At 35.3% G+C, this 18406-nt stretch overlaps 3 protein-coding genes across 9 annotated transcripts in view; 2 read left to right on the top strand and 1 right to left on the bottom strand.

Annotated features, from left to right (window-relative positions):
- The window catches only part of LOC106882157 (protein arginine N-methyltransferase 5), a 48144-nt gene extending 45502 nt beyond the window's left edge, over window positions 1-2642 (top strand). For both annotated transcript variants that reach the window (XM_089349124.1, XM_089349120.1), the window contains exon 18: window positions 1023-2642. The gene's annotated coding sequence lies outside the window, so the exon portion shown is untranslated. The remainder of the gene's footprint in view (window positions 1-1022) is intronic.
- A 2892-nt stretch (window positions 2643-5534) lies between these two features.
- LOC106882276 (protein O-linked-mannose beta-1,4-N-acetylglucosaminyltransferase 2) lies at window positions 5535-17223 on the bottom strand. 6 transcript variants are annotated; one of them, XM_089349169.1, is made up of 2 exons: window positions 16912-17223; window positions 5535-8062 (listed from the first exon to the last, which is right to left on the bottom strand). In XM_089349169.1, the coding sequence occupies exon 2, from the start codon at window positions 7969-7971 to the stop codon at window positions 6175-6177; it is 1797 nt and encodes a 598-aa protein (XP_089205295.1). In that variant the 5' UTR covers window positions 7972-8062; window positions 16912-17223; the 3' UTR covers window positions 5535-6174. The 6 variants fall into 6 exon arrangements, with proteins under 6 accessions (XP_089205295.1, XP_014788390.1, XP_014788384.1 ...); XM_014932904.3 differs by lacking the exon at window positions 16912-17223 and adding an exon at window positions 16412-16723; XM_014932898.3 differs by lacking the exon at window positions 16912-17223 and adding an exon at window positions 16464-16723.
- Window positions 8914-18406, top strand: part of LOC106882297 (cytochrome c oxidase subunit 4 isoform 1, mitochondrial) — a 28200-nt gene continuing 18707 nt past the window's right edge. The window contains exon 1 of the mRNA XM_014932932.3: window positions 8914-9052. The gene's annotated coding sequence lies outside the window, so the exon portion shown is untranslated. The remainder of the gene's footprint in view (window positions 9053-18406) is intronic.

Genomic DNA, 18406 nt, shown 5'->3' with positions numbered 1-18406 from the left:
TATATTTATTTTGAGATGCTCTATATTTCTTTCAATTTAAATATAACAAAGAATTTAGTAAAATAACTCAGTTATCGTTCAGCTAGTGTTAGGAATCTAAATTGTGACTAAGGTTTCGTGGAAGATTTTAATTCAAAAGTTACGAAAACAAGATATTTGTACTCAGTCAGAGCCAGGTTAGTAATGAAAGGGTTAAGCTACAGAAATTTAAATTTGGAAGTGAAATGTTTTATGTGAATGATTAGATCATTATTTTATGGTTGCCCTTCATATTTTGGTAACCAAACAAATGGTCATGTAATGTCATAAGGCAGTATTTTTTATAGAGGTTCCCTACTTTCATGCGTGATTTATCATTATGTAAACAAAACTCTATTGGGTGGCTATTTCCATAAATGGTGGTGATACAATAACACCATAATGTATTGAAATTGATATTAACCTTGATTACTTAAGGAAAAAATTTTATTGTAAATTCTTTATGCTTTGTCTCAATAGGCACCTGTCTTAATACTAAACCCCTTCAGTCGAGGGGGTCTTGTTTTGCAAGTTACTTGGTGACTTCAGTAGTGATGGTGTCACATGAAAAGCACCCAATATACTCTATAAAATGAATAGCAGTAGGAAGGGCATCCATCCTTAGAAACCATGCCAAAACAGGCATTGGGGCTTGGTGCAGTCCTCTGTCAACCTGTCCAGTCCATGCCAGCATGATAAATGGGACATTACTGATAAGTTAATAGGAATTTTGTATGATAAGCTGGCAGAAAAGGAAGCCCACATCATATGTTGCAGATATACAAAAGTAAACAGTCAAACCAGTTGTAAAATATATTCATATATACTGTGCATGATCAAATATATCTCTTAGGAGCTACTGAAGCCCTATTTATTTGTTGTTAACAAATAATTTTCTTGCTTATATTTATGGATAGAATTTATAACCTTTGTTTCACATACAATTTCTTAGTGAATATCAATTAGCACAAAGTTATTTTTTTATTTTACATTTGTTTTTCCAGGCTAGCATGGGTTTGGATGGAGAATTGAAAAAGGATTTTAAGGGCCGAATGTTCCTGTCACCAACCCTTTTTACACCTTACCTGTTTTTCAAGTAAGGGATTTAATTATTCCACAAGACTTCAAAAGCCTTGAGTGACCAATCAATGTGAACATGAGCACCACTTTGATAAAATGGGGATTGTGTGGAATGTAAGTGTATACAAACACTCATGCATATATATGACAAGCTTCTTACAGTCTCTGTCCATCAAATTCCCTTCACATGGCATTGATTGGCTCAGGGCTATAGTAGAAAACTCTGAAGTTGACTTAACTTGAAACTACATGGTTGCAAAGTAAACGCCTTAACAGCATGACCATGCCTGCAGCAGTTAAGGGAGAGAAAAAAGTAGTTGCCTATTAAATGCTCTATCTTCTAGTTTATTCATTTGTGTCCTGTAAAAGAAGCATTAGTAACACACAATTCAATCAGTCATTTTCACATCTGCTTGTGAACAATCTATTATACATCTACTTAGTGATTCTTTCATCACATTTGTATTTCTAATTAGATTTTTTTATGGTCACTACTTCAAATATATTAATATTTATTTAACTATTACAAAAGTTGCTTTGTATCCAGACAAGAAATTCATGCTCAAACAAGATTTACAAACTGGACTGGGCAGTTTTTACACCAATTAGCTCGTAATCTAAAGTAGTTATTTTACTATAGTATCTTATGAATTGTAATTTGTCAGCTATATTTTTTCTATTGAATTAATATCAATGATGGACTAAGATGTGTTCTTTCTATAGTCAATTCACTGGAGAATAAAGATAACTATATTTTTAAAAAATTACCTTGTAAAACTATTGCTAATATGATTGATCAAAATGTTTTGCCAGGAAAAAAAGTGATTGTAGCTGAGTTATCACTAGAGATCAGTAATCTCTAAAGATACATTAAAGATATATACTTTAGTCAGTGGCATGATAAAATGCATCTAACTCAGGCTGTAATGTAGCTGGTCTGCACTGCAAGTAACCTGTTTAGGAAAATAGTATCTGCAAATAAGAACTGGTAAAAGGTGTTCTTTAAATCTACAATAGACAACCTCTCTAGTGCCAGTGGCACAATAAAATGCATCCACTCCAAGTTGTAGAGTGGTTAGTGTAGAAGAAAGACCTCCAACTATAAAAAAAATATTTTCTGTAGTGTGCATAACATTTCAGAGCTGAAACAGCAGATAAAATGCTTGGTGATCTGTCCAACCCCAAAATTATAATGATGTAGATATACAGTGAAGGGAGGGGGAGTAAACTCTAACTTCATTTACATGTAAACACTGTAGATACACAGAATTTTTCATACCATTGTATTCACACATATATACATACATACATTATTGCTATTTTATATAATGATCAGTATGAGCAAAAGGAAAATTTTTTCTGCCTTTAATGCACGACATTTAATGTATTCCATAGCTGAACTTGCAGCTTGTTAACATCAAACATGTATATATAGTGAGGTTGAAAAGCATATGAATATTGTGCCTGTTTCACATAAAAATATTGGCCAGTTACTGATTTATACATTGAATTTTATGCATCAAATAAAGCATTTTTATAATTAATTGACAATTTACGTTTTATATTTAATAATTTATATATGAAGTTCTAGTCTTTGTAGGCAGTGCTTACTAAGAAGATGTATGTCTGTGGAATGGATCCTTCAAAATCATGTATAAAAGTTATTTGCTGAAGAAACTTGAGCTAACAATAATTTATACCTATATCGAGTTGGACATGTTTAAATGGTTACATTTATATATTACAAACCAAACAAAACAAACCTTTGATTGGTCAAGAAGGATGAATTGAAAAGCAAAAAAAAAAAAAAGAATAAATACATACAAGAAAAAATTTTGCTTTTAGACATCACATAATGAATTATAATCTTGTCAACAGTTTCCATCTTAAAGGTACTCTGTAGTCTTTTTGTCTGCCTCCTTATAGCAGTCAGCCATAAACTAAAAGCTTTTATGCTTTTTTTTTTTCTGATTCATCCTTGACCAGTCAACTCAAACCAGGGTTTGTTTTGTTTGGCGTGTAATATGTAAATGTAATCATTTAAGCATGCCTTACTCAATAGAGGTATAAATTATCCTTAACTCAATTTTTCACAGCAAATAACTTTCTTGTATGATTCTGACCTTCAATATTATTGCATAATACAGTAATGCTCACAAGATGGATTTTCCAGGAAACAATTGTAAATTAATGAAATAGAACTTGTTCACTCCATTCTCTGGTTATAATTATAGAGATATTGCAGGTTCTTGTGGATTTTCAGGTATGTATTTGATATAACAATCAATCTCCAGATTACCATCTGTCTGATAGCCTGGACCCATGGATGAGCTTTATAGAGTAAACTCCAGGGTTAACATTCAAATGCAATTACAAATACATATACACACCTATAAATACGTGTATATACATATATATACTCACATGTGCACATACATACATACATACATACATATATATGTAAATATGCAAGCAAACATGCATACATACATACATATACTGTCATCTGTGTTTCACACTAAATATATACACAGTTATAAGGCAAGAAGCGGTTTTTGTTGGAGATCATACACTTGTGTTAAAAAGAAAAAAACTATAGTAATCCCTTGCCATATCGTGGTTTATTATTTAAGCTTACGTCGATTCCTCCATGGTGTTGGTTTGCATTTGTAATAAAATAAATACATACAAAGTTGCTGAAGTATGGAACAAACTGCCAGCATCAGTTGTTAGTTGTCAGAGCACTACATCCATCAAAACTTCCATGCTTCCTGAGATTCGCCAACACTACACCTGATTTTCTCCCCTCCATACACATGCAAGCATCTATCTGACTCAAACACTGTTCACTTTCCAGACATCTGTACAATACTGCATATGCTTTATACGCACTTTTGACAAGTTGTAGTGCACCTGAGCACTGTATACAATGATTTCATTATCATAAATTATAAAAATATACAGTACAGTACTGTTTCTACTAAGTAGATTTTCACCTATTGTGGTGGGGTTTTGAAACATAACACCTAGGATAGTCGAGGTATTACTGTATATATATCCAAGTGAAACAAATTTTGTTGCTATAGTAACTCACAACATATTTTGCCTTTGTCAATGCTAAGTACTTGATTGTTACCAACTTAAACAAAATTCATTCTTTGATAGATATATATATGTATATATATATAGGAAACAGTGAATAAAATATTCACTGGCATTGCATTCTCATGAGTCTCTGCAGCAACAATGTTTGTCTCGCTCCAATATATATTTAGTGTCATCTGGCTGGCACCCATGTTGGTGGCACATAAAAAGCACCGTTCGAATGTTGGACCTCATGGAAGCAGTGACAAGTGACTGAGACCTTTGGTGGTACACTGTGCTTGTGCAGACCTGTCAAGCCAAGTGAGATCATAGTCATGGCCAATGCCAGTGTCACGTCAAAGGCACGTAAAAGCACCCACTACACTCTTGGAGTGGTTGGCATTAGGAAGGGCATCCAGCTGTAGAAACCGTGCCAAAACAGATTGGAACCTGGTACAGCTCCCTGGCTTACCAGTTTTCAGTCAAACTGTCCAACTCATACTAGCATGGAAAGTGGATGTTAAACAATGATGATAAGTCTATGAAGAGATTTTAGCTTGAACAAATCCAGTTTCATGCCTTCTCACAGTGTGTATACATTTACTATGATACACAGATGGCAATTTTCATTTAATGCTGCTTCAATTGCATATACCGAGTTTTATTTACACATGGGCACTCACAGTTTCACTCAAAAGGCAACTGAACCACGGACTACAGTAAAAGACACATGCAGTGGGATTGGTTATAGTTTTTTCTTCTTCATCTCTTTATCCCCCCCCCCCTTAATCTCGTTTGTCTTCATCATATCTCCTCCTTCAAACATCTACAACAGCTAGAAATATAGACATTCTTCTTAGCTTGTTTTGTTATCATACTTTAAAAAAAACTTTGATTATGGTTATATTTTGCTCAATTTAAATACTCTTTACTATATATACTAAATACAATCTTAAATTCATATTCTTTCTTCATTCCTTACAAGTAAAGTTTATATATTTTATATATTTTCACTATTTACAGGTAAGTTATTATTCACTTCCCCACCACCACATCCTTATGTTACTCTCCTACTCATTCCCCTCCATTAATATACTTTCTTAAATATTTCCCTATTTAACATTTTTTTTCTCTCTGTACCAATTCGAAGATCTACCAGTACATTTGTCATTATCCACCCTCATCTACATCACTACACTCCCTCTAACCTTTATACTCTCTTCTATTCAATTTGAGTTTCTCCATCTATATTTAGAATATCCCTACAAACAAATAATCCCAATTTTGAGTATAAATTTCATCAACTTCACTAAATGCTTCATTTCTTAGAAAATAAAAGTGTGAAACATATGGCCAACTGTAATGAATCATTTTAATTTAATGACATATACAATATTATTCTTGAAGTCCAATCCAGTCTTGAGTCATTTAACTGAGTGACTTCTGGTTCATATCTGTCTGTCATAAGTATGTATGTATGTGCATGTATAGTGTGTGTGTGTGTGTGTGTGTGTGTGTGTGTGTGTGTGTGTGTGTGTGTGATTGAGGGGCAGAAATGAGAGAGAAGTGGATGAATCATTAAAATATTGGCTGATACAAGAAAATACATTTTTCAGACTAGAAACAAAAAAAGTATTTAAGTGGTATGTTCCTCTTTTCAGAGGGAAAGAGGCTTTTATACTTAGATAATGACTGTAAACTGGAATTTATTTGTCTGACAAATTATTTACAACATGAATACTTTGGAATAAGAGTTAAGTTCAAGAAAATAACTCTTCTAAAATAAATAGAGAACTGACTTCATCAAATATCAATCACTGATTTTTTTTTTTTACTTATACAGGCACAAGGCCTCAAATTTTGGGGAGGATTTAGTCAATTATATCAACACCAGAACTTGACTGATATATTTTGATCTACCCTGGAAGGATGAGAGGCAAAGTTGACCCCAGCATAATTTGAATATTATCAATTATTGCCAAGCATAACAAATCATTCAACACAAGCAATTTGCTTAAATGGTCCCACATGAATCTCATCCAAGCTACAGCGAACCCACACAATGTAAAAACTGTCTGATGGTTCTAGTGTTATGGAGTTGGCTGAAACTCTAAAAATTGTAGATTTTTCAGGACTTTTGGTGTATTGCAACAACACTTCATATTCAACTGTTTCATAGTTGAAAAACTGTAAGTTCCAAGGAATTTCCCAATAAATAATTATCTGCTTGGAGCCATCAACCATAGTTTTGCAACTATCATGTGTAACTTTATCAGGTATGACAAAGTTTGTAGCTATTTTATCCAAGGCCCGATTGTTTTCAGTTTTTGTGGCCAAAATAGCTTCTTGTGTCAAGGAGATTATAGTTTCAATATCAACTTGTGTGTCTTGGTAAATATGGTAAAGCCATGATGGATCATCACAACAAATATGTCTTGGAACTTCCATTTGAGAAATAATTCTTTGTTGTACATCATGAGGAAGATATTCAATATTTCCCATAGTTAAATGACCAAATGATTTCTTTTGTTCCATATTACGCCATGCTCTGTACAGAATGTTCATTCCAGGCAAAGAAACCAGTGTTTTATATGGAGTATAATGATCAGGATTTACAGCATATGGGAACAGCTCTATTAAAATACTACCAGCAGGTAAGTACATAGCAAGTGTTAATAATGATCCATGCATTCCAATTATTCCTATAGAATTAGACACAACTTCAATCATCTGTTCAATTGTATACTGTTCTTGACTTAAATGAATCACTTTAATACGGACCTCACGTGACAAAGCTAAGCTTAATTCAATTTCATTCAAGATCAGCCTTGTTGATTTCCTTGATATGAGAACTAAATAATCTGAATTATCAGTATTGATGCTTAGACCTAATTCTCTCCGTGTATACTCCAATAAGCTGTTAATTTCAACACTGCTCACCTTTCTTTCAGGAAGAGGACCTTGTGGCTTATAAAAGCCATAATCATACCATGCAGTAGATTTTACTAAACCAACATAGGCTTGATGAAAACAAGTTAATCCTGGGGCTTCACGAAGCATAGACTTAAAAATCGGTTGATACACTGAGAGAATATCATAGAGTTTTAAGAAAGGACCTTCTCCCCACTCATCATCAAATATTAATCTATAATGAAAGCGGTCTGAAGTATTGGCAGCAAGATTAAAATGTCTGAGAGTCTGAAAGAGAGGTAGAATATCATCATGAATGACATGCATAAGATTGTCAGGCTTAAATCTTCTTATAATCAAACTGGAAGTTGTCACCCATTTTATATGGAACAATCTAGAAGCACTTACAGGCATGTCAATATAATTAAAATGGTTGTAAGTATGGTTTGTAACTGAAGATAATTCAACTAAAGTTGGAGAGTATCGATTAACAGGAATATTTTCAAGTATACTTTTATCACTGTGAAAAAACAAGTAACTGTCTCTTTCAGCAAAATAACACAGGTTGACAAAATGGCAAGTCCGTTGAGCAGCATGGTCTGTAGGATTACAGGTTACCGATGAGCCATCAGAAAATAGTTTCTGATTCAAATACTCTGGTGTTAGAAATCTAGGGTCATCAGAAGTTGGCACAGGAGCTTTTGGAGGTGTTTCATGTTCAATTTCATTTTCTACTTCTGAATTTTCATGGTTTGTTTCAGAAAGGTAACATGAAGACATGACATCATCATGGTAAATCTTCAGTTCTATGTATTTTCTGATCAGCATTGCAATCAATGCAAGAGCAACAGCATGTGAAATATAATGGAGAGACGGCATTTTCACAGAAACTACTTTATATCACTTCAGATAGCTAAGTGATGTTTAAATAAACTGTTCCTTTGAGCAACAATAGAATATTTTCTTCTTCCTGAAAATAGAAAAAAATAAAATCAAGAAATTGGATACATGGCTCAAGTATATATTTTTTTCTTAGATGTACAACTGAACATTTTTCTACATGAAAAGAAATCATCATCATCGTTTAACGTCTGCTTTCCATGCTGGCATGGGTTGGACGGTTTGATTGGGGACTGGTGAACCAGATGGCTGCACCAGGCTCCAAGCTGATCTGGCAGAGTTTCTACAGCTGGATGCTTTTCCTAACACCAAAATGAAGTTTTAAAAAATGGCTAAAACTGATGCACATAAATTAATTTCTCATTTTCATGGAAAAAGTAGATATGTTATCAAGGCAATTCACATATGACTTTATGACACAACTTCATGCCCTTCAAATCAGTTCAAATGATGCAACAATGTTAATTATATGCTGACCATCCCCAATCCAACCAAGACAGCTAACTGAGAGAAATTATCCTTTAACATGTTTTACCCTCTACATCCCTCACACAACTAAAGTCCGAAACTAAACATCCAGTCCCAGTTCTACTGAACTATTAAGCTATGCACCACTACCTCCACTACTATGTTACCTTGTGAATTCTATACTTTGCTCAAATCTTCATCTCCATAACTGCAGCCCTCTCTCTTTCTCTCATTCATCTCTACAACTGCATCTCCTCTCTCTTCCCTCTACTAACTCCAAGCTGGAAGGGATATGGACACTTAATAGATAATAAAAAGTCACTAAATATTTAGATTGTGGTATCAGTTGTTTAGGAAGTGACAACTGATAAGCATAGTTCATGACTAAAGTTTGCTCAAGCCCATACAACACTTGTTTAATAACCTATGAACACCTAGACACACACTACAAAACTACAACACAGCAACAGAAAAAAAATTATATTTCTCACCTGATCCAAACAAATATAAACTACATCTACACCAAGATCAGTGCAACATTTATTGCCACGTTGGACCCATCTAACTCCAGCAAATGCTATGTAACAAAATTGTAAGTACACTATTTTTATTAGTTAAACATAGTAGGGCAGTGCTCATGCCCTTTGTAGATCGTCTCAGACTGATGATACTAGTGTAGCTGATGCCCATATCAAACATCTGAAGGTTAATGTTTGCAAGTAAAAAATGGGAAGGGAAGATGTTCCACCATCTTGATGTTCATGAAAGAGATTGGATGAAGTTTTTAGTGTGGGATTTGAGAGGCATGACACAGTAAGCATGATCAGAAGAGGAGAGACTGGTAAGTTGAGTAGGTTTGGGTATAACTAGCTAGTCCAGAAGAGCAGAGAAAATGGTTGCAATAAATATGGTAGTGGTCAGAAATAGAGTAGATCTGAGCTAGAGATTATAATATTTTGGTAGCTGGCTTTCTACCAATCAGTCAATTGGTTCTCTTTTGGTTGTGTTTTACAATGTTTGTAAGTGTAGTAGTACTCCAATGTACTTTGCAAAGAGCTAGGAAACTGATCAAGACTGAAGTATTTCCTGGCTTTGAAGAAGTTTTGTCTCTGTGATGAAATTTTAGTAATGTGGGGTTGCCATGAAAGACTGTCAGAGATTGTGAAGCCTATATTTATATTTATAGTGACTTTCAGAGTTTCAGTTATATATAGTTCATGAGTAGAGAAGGCAAGATTCAAGATTGTTGCTTTATACGTCAGTGATTGTACGTTTGTGCTGTTGGAAGAAATTAGGTGGTCTTGGCGTTACTGAAGGATATTCTCAAAGTTACATTGATGTAGTGAATGTTTAGCCTGGTGTTTAAGTTATATGTGAATACTGTCTGAAGATTAAGGAAGAACACCGGGTATTTAATAATTTGTAAAGCGGCGTGTATTGCAATAAAGTCATTCATATATGGAAGGATATGAAAGACATATCTGAACCCTGGGATACACCTGAATTAAGAGCTCCATTCAGAGACAGACACACTGATACACACTAATGGGGCAATATAACAGGAAGCATCCAATCTAAAATCTTATTCTGTAAACTATATGAAAAGGACGAAAGACAAGAAAGATATATATAAACTTTCTACTTTAAATTAACAACGGAAAACGTCGAGGGAGTCGCCTTATTACTGACACCTACAGTATTAGTATTCAATGTTATGACCTTTATTGACATCCGTAGATAGTCAGCCGGAAGTTACTCGATTTTTCTGGTCATGTTTACACGTGACTGTTATCAAATAGACTTAAGATTTTATTGTCGAATACCTGAATATTTATGTGTTTATTATAGTTTTAAAATGCATAAGAAAGTGCTCAATAGATGATATATTTACTAGGAATTACAGGGGAGTTTTTTTCCAAGTTTCGAGCCAGATACAACGTTGAAATGATATGTATTTATATAAATATATGTTTGAAAGAATAAAGGAGAGAAATACATTTGCATCAGATCATTTGACGATCTCGCAGTATAACATACTGATTTTTTCAATCTTTAGTTATACTCTCTCTCTGGGCACCTTCTATCTGTAATTTATTTGCTCTCACTTTTTTTCTGATATTTGCCAGCCAATACTTAGCATTCGGTGTGTCAAGGACGAAGTAAACCTGTTACTTTTCCAGCTATTTTTCATTTGCTGTAAATTACACTTAAGAGTCTAGTGATGGTCGAGTATTCGCAACAACAAAGTGTGGATAATGCTGTCATTAAATGATGTTTTACCTGACATTTCTCGAAGAAATATTGTCATTTAGCTCCACCCAATTCTGATTGAGCAAACTTAGGATGAAGATAGCTAAGGGCTACTCACTTTTTCGTGCTTTTTAAAAAATTTTCTCTAACTCTGCATTATTCTGTTTTACCACCCACTCTTTTTTTTATGGGAAACATGTATAAGGGCGCTGCTATGATAGTTAATGTAAACATTAACCGATATGATTAAATCGAAGATGGGTGTGTGTGTAAGGGAGAAAGAGGAGTGCTAGTGTCGTTATTTTTCAGGCCACGGCGTTGCCGTTGTTTTAGTGAGAAATCTATTGAAATTAGGACTGTTTTGAATATATAATTGCTTCCCATAACGATAGGGAAAATACTGTGATATTTAACCATTTATTGAAATTTTAAATACTGATACTTATATGGTAAATAGTCTGCTGTTAGCGTTATTTACACAGATTATAAATTGTCTACATTGAAGGACCGACAGAATAAGTACTAGACTTACAAAGAATAAGTCCTGGGATCGATTTGCTCGACTAAAGGCGGTGCTCCAGCATGGCCGCTGTCAAAATGACTGAAACAAGTAAAAGAGTATATATATATATATATATATATATATATATACACACAACATTAAAAGATATGTCAACAATATCAGTTACTAAAAACCGAGGTAGTTGCCAAAGCACACGATGTGTCTTATATTAACAACATCGATGATAAAAGGGAACAAAATCAATAATAAAGCGCATATCGAGAATCAATAATGACCTAAGATAGAATAAGGCAATTCTTACAGCCAAGAATACTACATGACTAATGCCAAAAATACTATGTATCGAAATTGTGAAGGGAAGGGCTCATAGAATTTACAGCTGCTTTATTATGTGCTGTGTAAAAAAATTTCATTTGAGTGTAATTTAATGAAGCATAGCCATTCTGCTTTAAATCAGTCTCGGAGAATGTTGGTTCACTCGAAAAACCTCAAAAAAATAGATAAAGATCTTAATATCAATATTCTTGAATTACACGGGACATTGAGTCTGTGTATGTACCCACTTTCCATTCCATTCTGGCAGGGGTAAGATGGGTCATTTCTACTTTCCTATTTGGTGCACATCTTACTCCTAAATTTCGCTATCAGCTTGGTTTCTATGAGTAGATGCTCTTTTTAACACCAACCACATTACCATGAGCGAAATATAAACACACACACACACACACACACACACACACACGTTTTCTTTCAGTCTAACACCATTCACAAGGCTTTGATCGACCCAGAGCTACAGTAGAAGGTAAGGGTATCAGGGCTCAGTTCCCTTCTGTTCATTATTGTTCTCCAAGCCAGCTGAATCGATAGCACAATTAAAAATGAAATTCCAAGCATGAAAGCAAAACCCAGAATCAAGGTGCCTCAATATAACCTGAACAAAGATTAAAGTTTTAGTGAGTAGTAGAAAAGACAGGACTCTGAATCATGAAAGAAGGGGCCATGCTTGGTGTGTAGAAAAGGAGTAAGTAGGAATCCTAAGTGGCATATTCAGTGTAAACTGATGCACAAGAGGTGAAGTAGAATCACAGGCAAGTTAACAAAGAAGTAGACTCTGCATATAGTAGGTGCACAATGTCAATAAGTACTAAAAGCACATGCAAAATAGACTCTCTCATAGTTGATAGCTTCTGTTATCAAGGTGACCTAATTCACAGTGGGGTAAATGCTCTAAAGCATACTTGCCAAAGTTAGAACAGATTGAAAAAAGTTTACAGAACTATTACCTTGGCTGGCCAACAATAGAGGAAAAGCAGATTGTATGAAGCCTGTATATGATGCACAAGGCTACATGGTATCGAGATATGGGCCTTAAACACAGAGGATTTGCAAAGACTAGAAAAAAAAATTAAGTGAACATGCTCTGCTGAATGTACAAAATATGAACGAATGACAGGAAACAAATGAACCAAGAAAAAAAAACAGCATAAAAGCTAAAATATACTACTAACTCACCAGGACAAGAGATCAACAGCTATGTGTGTCCTTCCCAATGAGGAATGTACAACTCAATATAGACTAGTGGTTAGTGATTTCGGAGTAAGAGTTAGACAAATCAAAAGTTATTCAGGAGAAGGAGAATTTATGACGAAAGGATATGAGGGCAGCGAAGACACCTGATTCTATAGGAATTATCTCCGAGGTGCTTAAAATTCCTGGCTAGTTATCCACATAGTAAATCAGAAGTTTAGAAACATATTTACATATATAACAAGACAGAAAGAGGAGATAGAAAATTACACCAAAGAATTCATACAAGACTGAGGCAACAAACCAGATTTGTGGACGGTGCAAAGTCCTAGCAAAAGAAGGGTAACATGGCAGTGAGATAATTCTCAAGATAGAGCCATAAAGAGATAGGCTTGGAAAGATTGGAAGAAAGGGAGCAGCAAAGAGTAATATCAAATGGTAAGAAGAGTCACTAGCAAGAGGAGAAGCTGAAAGTGAAAAGATCACCAGTATTGTAAGATAAGACATATTCTGGAGTGCAGAGCAATGTGTGAAAGAAAAGTGAGATGTGCTGAAGAAAAGTGTGTACACTTGTTTGTATTGACACAGAAAAGAAAGAGGCAAGGAAGTGCTATTTCAAGTTTGTTGAATGAGGAAAATGCATGGGAGAAAGACAGTCTCCCTAAGATGAACCAATAAGGTAGATCAACCATTTAAGTTGACAGCAATGCTAAGATGCTTAAAATTTCTAGTGAAGTAGGTTATAGACTACTCATCTGCATAGCAAATCAGGTAGCACAGGTGTCATATACAAGGAGTGATGTAGAAAACTGCAGAGGTGTCAGACTGTTAAGCCAGAAAATGAAAGATCCAGAATTGTAGTTTAATTGATAACATAACCTAGGTAAGATGCAGTCTGGTTTTGTACAAGGAAGAGGTACTGTTGATGCCATCTTTCTAATGAAACAAATCATCATCATTTAATGTCCATATTCCATGCTAGCATGGGTGGGATGGTTTGACAAGATTTAGCCAAGCCGAAGCCTGCACCAGACTTCTATGACTGTTTTGGCAGGATTTTTACAGCTCAATGCCCTTCCTAACATCAACCGCTCAGCAGAGTGGACTTAGTGCTTTTTATGTAGCACAAACACAGAAACTAGACTAAGAATGAGTTGGAGAATGTTCTAGAAGCTTCTACTTCTCCTAGCAACAAAATACTTCTCCCTCATAGTGAAGGAACATGAATAGTGTTTATACGAATGCAATGCATGATAGACTTTGGTTTTGAATGCAGAAAGAAATGAAGCAGGTATAATATTAGCATGCCCTCTCTTCTATTTACCGTCTTATTCTGCCTGTGCAACTAAGAAAGACAATAGCTGTTCATCCTTTCTGTACTGCCAGTCATTACTCCTCTTCCCCCAAGCCACTTGCTATTGGTATCTATCACTCATTCTTACCATTGTCCACCTCTATTACTAACCATTACTCTCTCTGCTTTTGCCACTCTCCCACAATCACTCTATTTTTACCTCATAATCTTACAACCTTCACTCCAACTCCATCTTGATTCTTTTATCTTCACTCACTCTTTTACTTACTTTTTCAGACAGGTTATTTTAAATGAATAAACACATCATAGAGTAGTAAAAACTCTTGTTTTATGGAATGCAAAGCAACATCACTATTGTTGATGCAACATAAAATGCAGCCAGTACATCTTGTGAAGTGGTGGAGACAGGAAGGACATCTAGCCATAGAAAGCCAAGACAAAATTGAAATGTATGAGTGAGTTTGGTCCTCCAATCCGTCTAGGAGATCATTAACTCCAAATAAAAGCTGATACAGATCAAAACAATCTTGTTCAACCAAAGTCAGCATTGAAAACAGATGTTAAATAATGATGATATACAACACACACACACGTATAACGTATATATATATATTATACATACATATTCAAGGTGGTGCCTCAGCAAGGCCGCAGTCTAATGACTGAAATAAGACACACACACAGACGAATTAGCTGGTTTGGGTAGGTTAATCTAGCAATATTTGCTCAAATACTCTGCACTCTATATTCAACCCAACAGTGGTTAATTCTACCTTTCATCCTTTGTGCTGATAAATAAAGTATAGAAGCAGTACTTCTATGGCCATCATCTAGTCCAGTGCTCCGCAACCGGTATGCCGCGTAACACTGGTGTGCCACGAGACGATGCTCGGTGTGCCGCAGTGTAACCGGAATATAATTTTTCCATATGCTTTTAGTTATAATTTTAGATCAGGCGTGCCGCCGAATTTTGAAATGAATATAAGTGTACAGCAAGTGAAAAAAGGTTGCGGAACACTGATCTAGTTGGATAGATGGGCCTGTATGTCGCACCTTGCCGTTCGGCCATCTGCGTATGATAGAACTGTTCCATCTAGGATTACCTGGTGCTACACAACTGCTATTTGTAGGTAGTATCAAAGTAATGATGGTTTAAAGAAACAATCGGAGTTATCTTTGATTGTTCACAACAATAAAAGTATGAAGCCAAATTATTAGTGGACATTTTAACTGCCATCTTTAACTCTACCAAAACGTAATGTAGCAGACAAAATAAATATTCCTCAAATCGTTTTCATGTTGTTTTAAAGAAGGAAAAGACACATTCGATAATGGAGCTCTCCATTTACGATATCTGAAATAAAACTATGCATGTTCATGACTGGAATTCTTTTAATCAGGGGTCTGCTCATTCAAGGATGACTAAAGGCTAGGCAACACTTCCTAAGGTCTAACATCACCAATTGGCCCACAGATCTCGTTAGCAGAGTTCACTCAATCGCGCTAAGCCTCCGGCCTGAAACAAACATCTTCCTCTTTAACAACTAATCTCGTAGGTCCAGAAAAAGAGTCATATGCGCTGCCGTTCATTGTCTAACGACTGTATTAAAGGACTGCTGGATTTTGGACTACTTTCATTATCTATAATTAATGAGGAGGGCGAACCTTTACGGTCGACTGAATAAAATACATACTGAAACCGAAACACGAAGACGAACGTCAATTACTGTTCTAACACAAATAATAACGCTTCAACAATTAAGTTACCCAGCATTTTAATTTTTTTTTTCTGTAATCATAAAATATGTAATTAACAAGGATAATAGTGCTCCATCCGATATACATATCTTGTCTAGGAAGAATAACCGAAAGAGTATTACAGCACACTGAGTTTCTTTACACATGAATGATCGTTACGATATTGTAATACTGTAAAAAGTATTCACAACTCTGAACATTACTATACGTAGGTGGAAAAATAGTAGAGTTTGACTGAGAAAAATACGACAGATGAGAACGAGTCAAATTACGTTTATAAATAAGTGATATATATATACACACATGCGAGGAGATTAATAAACAAACACATGTAATATCTTAAACAGGTGTCACTGTTTATATATATATATATATATATATATATATATATATATATATATATATATATATATATATATATATATATATATATATATATATATATATATATATAACACTCCTGCAGCTTGTTTACATGTAAAAAAAAAGAAATATAAACATCACTCAGAAAAGTGTTTAGTTTGGGAAGAGTGATAATATAAAGATGCACTAAAATAACAGGTATAAGACATACTGACCAGAAATTAAAAGGCTTTTGTTCTGAATTCATGTTGAAATAGTGAAACTTACCATCAATTCAGTCTCCCGGTGGCAGCCAAAGGAAGTTTTCTAATGCTACAGCCATTTATATTAATGATGTAAATGGGTACTTGCTGGCTTAGAGAAGTCGAAGACAAAAAAAGACGGGACCTTGACTTTACTGACATCATAAAGCCTGTTCTATCGATTATGTATGATTTCTCGATCTTGCCGTATGTTAACATAACACAATATATACAGGGTGCTCTGACGGAAACCGATCACTCATTCCTCTGTGTGTATATGTATGTGAGAGGGGGGTACGTGCACGTGAACGTGTGTACGTATGTGTAGATGGATTCCTCAATGTTTGCTTGTGTATATACGCACGTCAAAATTTATATTACTTTCTTTAATGACATTGCTTTGCATCAATCGCATGTGAAGTGACAGCAGTTTCGATTTGATAGGCATTTTGTATCGTATATAGCTTACGTACCTGTGTCTACGAAGGAACTCGGAAGCTATGTTAAGAGACCACGAAACACTAACCAGCAAGCTTTTATTATCTTTCAGGGACTCATTATAAGTACTTAAATAAACGTCATTAATTCTGCAGAGGTTGTGGATATACTCTACGTTTGAGTCTTGATAGTAGTATATTTACACTTCCATCTAAAAATTTTTTTTTTGGTATATGTGGTAATTTAGCTGTTATCTATAAATAAATTTACAGAGATAGATACCACCTACCCCTTTATTTTTTCGTGAAAAAAAAAGTCTACATTAAAAGAGTTGCGACGGTTGTATTCAGTGAGGTAACTGTGACTAATTAGCGTATAGTGATTTTTACCATATATCATCATTGACATCATTATTTACCGTTCATATTTTTTAACTTGCATGGGTCAGACAGAATTTCTTGAGGCAGATTTTCTACGGCTGAATGCCCTTCATGTCACCTGCTTTTACCTGTTACCAAGCAAAGTAATATTTTCTCATAGCTGTAGACACTTGCCCACGATGCCATGTAGTGGAACTGAGCCCAAGATCACATAGTTGGGAAGCAAGCTTCTCTACACCTATGCCTATAAAATATGAATAACTTACTCAACACATTCTTTCTTTTTGGGGAAGGTTGAGTCCATGACCTTTACAGGTGTCACAGTGGGATGTTTCGTTGGTATGTTATTTGCTTAGTGTAAACTGGGCTGTGTGTTATGCATACATGAACAATATGAACATAACACAATATATTCATCCCCCCCCCCCCCCCTGGGAGCTCCTCTATGCTGATGACCTTGCCCTAATTGCGGAGTCACTATCAGAACTAGAGGAGAAGTTTCAGGTGTGGAAGCAAGGTCTAGAATTGAAGGGCCTTAGAGTCAACCTAGCTAAAACCAAAATCCTAATAAGTAGGAAGGTAGATAAAACACAAACCCCTTCAGGTAGATGGCCCTGCTCAGTATGTAGAAAAGGAGTAGGTAGTAACTCTATAAGATGTACCCGGTGCAAGCTATGGACACATAAGAGGTGCAGCAACATCAAAGGCAGGTTAACTAGCAAGTTAGTTTTTGTTTGTGGCAGATGTTCAGGTGCAATAAAGACTGCAAACAAACAGGAAACAACTTCTATCTCATTCCAGGGTGAAAAACTAGAGGTAGTCGATAGCTTCCGCTATCTGGGCGACCAAGTTAGTAGTGGGGGTGGGTGCGCTGAAAGTGTAGCTGCTAGAATAAGAATAGCCTGGGCAAAGTTTAGAGAGCTCTTACCCCTGCTGGCGACAAAGGGACTCTCACTCAGAGTAAAAGGCAGACTGTATGACGCATGCGTACGAACAACCATGCTACATGGCAGTGAAACATGGGCTGTAACTGCTGAGGACATACGTAAGCTCGCAAGGAATGAAGCCAGTATGCTCCGTTGGATGTGTAATGTCAATGTGAATACCCGTCAGAGTGTAAGTATCTTGAGAGAAAAGCTGAACATTAGAA

Source organism: Octopus bimaculoides, chromosome 1 (genome assembly GCF_046866305.1).
Source record: "Octopus bimaculoides isolate indiv1 chromosome 1, ASM4686630v1, whole genome shotgun sequence".
Lineage (NCBI taxonomy): Eukaryota > Metazoa > Mollusca > Cephalopoda > Octopoda > Octopodidae > Octopus > Octopus bimaculoides.
Note: the sequence above shows the minus strand (reverse complement) of the source record. Positions and strands in the feature narration are given on the sequence as shown.

Excerpts from the sequence above, each read along its gene's own strand:
- LOC106882276 (XM_089349169.1), bottom strand. The coding sequence starts at position 7,971 with ATGCCGTCTCTCCATTATATTTCACATGCTGTTGCTCTTGCATTGATT.